At 36.0% G+C, this 3,783-nt stretch overlaps 1 protein-coding gene across 1 annotated transcript; it reads right to left on the bottom strand.

Moving 5' to 3' along the window:
* Window positions 1-408: 408 nt before the first annotated feature.
* Window positions 409-3,052, bottom strand: LOC128173298 (uncharacterized). Its single transcript, XM_052839011.1, has 2 exons — window positions 2,582-3,052; window positions 409-2,315 (listed from the first exon to the last, which is right to left on the bottom strand). The coding sequence occupies exons 1-2, from the start codon at window positions 2,861-2,863 to the stop codon at window positions 1,611-1,613; spliced, it is 987 nt and encodes a 328-aa protein (XP_052694971.1). The 5' UTR covers window positions 2,864-3,052; the 3' UTR covers window positions 409-1,610.
* Window positions 3,053-3,783: the final 731 nt, after the last annotated feature.

The following is a 3,783-nucleotide window of genomic DNA, read 5'->3' as shown; positions in this document are numbered from 1 at the left end:
ATTCTAAAACATTTTTTCATTCGTCGTGTAACTTTTTTTCGTGTTTAAGAATTCAGAAATTCTATTTCTGATGTTTATTTTAAGACACTACAATAGCGAAAAATGAGGGGATTTTATAGCGTCAAGCATGACGTTACGTCTTTAAACATGTTAAAAGTCTTCAAGTCAACTACATATTAGCTATATTTTTATCTATGAAATTGAATATATGTGTCATTAAATTGATGTTAAAGATAAGTTCATTGCCAGAATTTAATCGAGAACACAACGGCCATGATTTTTTTTAACCCGCATGGCACACCTTAGTTTCCGTAAAGTCGGCCATTGTGACACGATTTCGCACGGTGACAAACAGGATTGTAAAGCGACGGATGCAAAGGAATTAATCAACGCATTTGTAAAGTAAGTGTTATAAAACATATCGATATTCTCTCTGTAACGTAAGGAAATATAAAATAAGAAATATTTGAATTATTTTATAGTAAAAGAGTTAGATCAACGATCGAGTCACATGTACTGTTCCAACACGCTGCATAGCCACAGAGTATGGTGTGTTGGCAGCGTTTCAATTGTTGGCCCATTTCATTGCGGAAAAAAGTTCACTTTACTATAGATTGGTTTATTATTGTTTATTTGTTATTAAAGGTATTATTTATTAACACATATCATGCATTTCATGGATTCATTTGTTCATCAGCTGATCTGAAACATTCACACATTTACCCAATTCCAAGAATATACAAGGATATACATTAGATCCAATGCAAAACAGAAAACAAAACAAAGAAGAGCTATTAAAAAACAACAACAGCTATAACTATGCTCTATTTGCAACATTTTAAAACTCTACATAGCATACATGTAACTACCATTTTCAACCCAAACAATGTCATATATTCAAGAAATATATATAAGAATATTTACTTGTAACATGTGAAACACAGAAATTAAATTAGCAAATAATGGGTAACAAATATGGTAATCATAAAGTAAAAGATTCTTCGTTATGGCACATTGTCAGTTAGTTTAAAAATGAGATGACAAAATGAATTGATTCAATATTAAATGAACATGATACAAAACAAATCATGCAAAAATGCACTGAAATTAGTTTATACAGAGGAGATACCCCTTTCTAGTGCAAACAATGTTTTAAGTTATACAGACATGTAGGTAAATATATAATCATGGTACAATTTATCTGCAGTAAAGATTTTGTAATTGACAAGAAAATTGCATGATAACAAGTAGGTAGTGTGCTTCCATCATGATTTAGATAGATTTTATATACTTAAAGACAACAATAAAACATCTTATTTAAATTAATGCACAGAAATATCTTTTGACAGTAGTGTATTAGATTTTTCTACTAGTACATATGTAAAATAATTATAATTATCAAATAATTCTCACTTTAAGTCATAATATGTTACTATTGACAAATTGTTGATTACAAAACATTTGTGTAATAATAATGCAACCAGATCTGTATTATGTTTAAATGAATCAGATAAATGAATATTTGATATTATAAATCATAAATGTTCATATTTTCAGGATACCAACAGAGTCTGATTGATCACAAGAAGAAGAAAAATGAACTCGATCAGTTACTCCTCTACCTCACTGTCATCACTGTCCTCAGATTCGTCAATTACAGCTGCATCAGTGACAAACTCGGACCAGTCTTGAATAGATGAAATAGCCTCCCTGTTGTGTCTCCCAACAGCAAGAAACCAGATAACGGCGGCAACATGGGAACATACTCCCACAACACGGGCACCCGCTCGACATCTGCAATACCATGCAGTGATCTCAGACTCAGAAAACTGGATCCAGAGCAGATACTGTCTGGAAGAAACATGACGGCTCTGTAGCTTGACCCTGATAAGCCCATGGAACTCACTGTGAACCAAGATATCCACATCCCCCTCCAAATACTCCTGAATATAACTTGGACACAACTTAAGTTGATAAACTCCACAGGTCAGATTTCGAATATCATCTTCGCTGATGTTGGGGAATTCCAAAGAATCGGTAGCCACTTCCCACTTTACAGACTTCTTATCTAGACAGTTTTCTTCAACAAATGTCTTTAAAGAGTTAACTTTTGTTGATAAATACCTCATTTTGCATGCAAGTGCCATATCGTCATCTTCACTTCCTGTTGACAGAGGCTTGCAGTATCGATTGGAGAGGGCACACACGATGCGCACGTAGTCACCAATAAACGGCACTTGATTGGTTGGAAGAACATGAGCAAGGTACTTCCATCGCTTTATCCTTGCATTGGCTGCCTCAACGACCCAACGAATCTGTAAAGTTAAGAACAAGCACCACTAATAAAAAAGGTAAAAGTGCCTTATATAAAATTAACAGTGGATATATCTTTACTAAAAGAAAAAAATATAAATGATGAAAATCATAAAATCAATGATTTGGAACAGCATTTGGTTGTAATTAAGATAAGAACAGATATAGAATTATTGAAAACGTAATTTTATTGAAGTTTTTTTGACATGATGATTAATGATTGATTTTATGTTATAGGTCTGGTAATCAAAATATAGAAACAACTGACCTTGGTGACTAGACGAGAGGCATTAGCATCTAAGGTTGTCATCTGCTTCTGCCCTTTGCTCATCAGACGAGGCATTTCGGCCCTTATTCCCAGCTCCTCAAGCATTTCGACTGAATCTCTGAAGCCTCTGTCTACAATGAAAACATCATCTTCATGGAACCAGCCCTTCAGATCTTCTGCGTTGGTATGAAGCATATGGTTGAGGATAGTGGCATCATTATTCCTAGCTAGGTAGGGTCCAAGAACTGTAAGAAAGTATCCGTCTGTGGATGTGACAACCATGGGTTTAACAAGGGGCCTGCCTTTATGTAAACTATATGATTTCCGTTGAAACTGGAAGTTGTTACTTTTCTGAATATATATATAAGTTCCATCCAAAACAGCAATAGCTTTTTTATTTGTAAGATCACCAAAAAGTTCCTGTGCCAGAGGTCTTGTATGATTTTCTATAATTTCTTCTCTTGTTGTATGTTGTAGTCCAAGATGATGTGGTACAAATGACTTCATGAGTGCTGCACAGACTGATTTTACTGCTCTACAGAGGGAAGACTTTGAAATTCCAAAAATCGTGGCCAGAAGTTGATTTGACATTCCTGATCTCAGTTTCAGAAGAAAGATTCCAAGTGACATCCTTGTGCCTCGGTTTTGTGTGTTTCGAATATCAGTGGAAATAAAGGAATGGAGGTCTTCAAAGTTTTCTTTAGTGATGCCAGTCAGTGCAATATAATCAGTGTTGCTCAGGCTTGACAGTTCGAAAGAAAATCTGCTTGTTGAGGTCTGGAGGGCATAATTTCGAATTTTTTGGATCAGTTCCAGCACTGTCGACTTGTTTACAAGAGAAGACTCAAATGTCTGTATATTGGTCAAAACACCAGGTCTGAACTCCCCTTCATCAACGTGGGATGGACAACATCTGCTTCCAGGTGGGATGATAATTTCATGGTGAAGAAATGCTGAAAATCTAGCTGCTGAAGACACGACAACAAGTTTAGGACCCGGTCGCTTGCAGATTAAGCAGTAGGCATGTGAAGAAGGTGTTCTCTGGAGAGGCAAAGATATGGATGGTGGACTGCACACTCCTGGTTGTGGAGGCCGAGACACAGGAAGAGAACTGGACGTCTGGTGGCAAGTTTTCTGGTGTCCATGGTAGCGATGTCTGCACTTGTTGCACAAGATGTCGTTTGAGTTTGCCTCAACAAGAA

Source organism: Crassostrea angulata, chromosome 2, assembly GCF_025612915.1.
Source record: "Crassostrea angulata isolate pt1a10 chromosome 2, ASM2561291v2, whole genome shotgun sequence".
NCBI classification, from domain to species: Eukaryota; Metazoa; Mollusca; class Bivalvia; order Ostreida; family Ostreidae; genus Magallana; species Magallana angulata.
The sequence above is the reverse complement of the archived record's forward strand: the minus strand, read 5'-3'. Positions and strand labels throughout refer to the sequence as shown.

Excerpts from the sequence above, each read along its gene's own strand:
- LOC128173298 (XM_052839011.1), bottom strand. The coding sequence starts at position 2,863 with ATGGTTGTCACATCCACAGACGGATACTTTCTTACAGTTCTTGGACCC. Across the intron at positions 2,316-2,581 it reads CCTCTCGTCTAGTCACCAAG|ATTCGTTGGGTCGTTGAGGC; the intron begins GTCAGTTGTTTC and ends TTAACTTTACAG.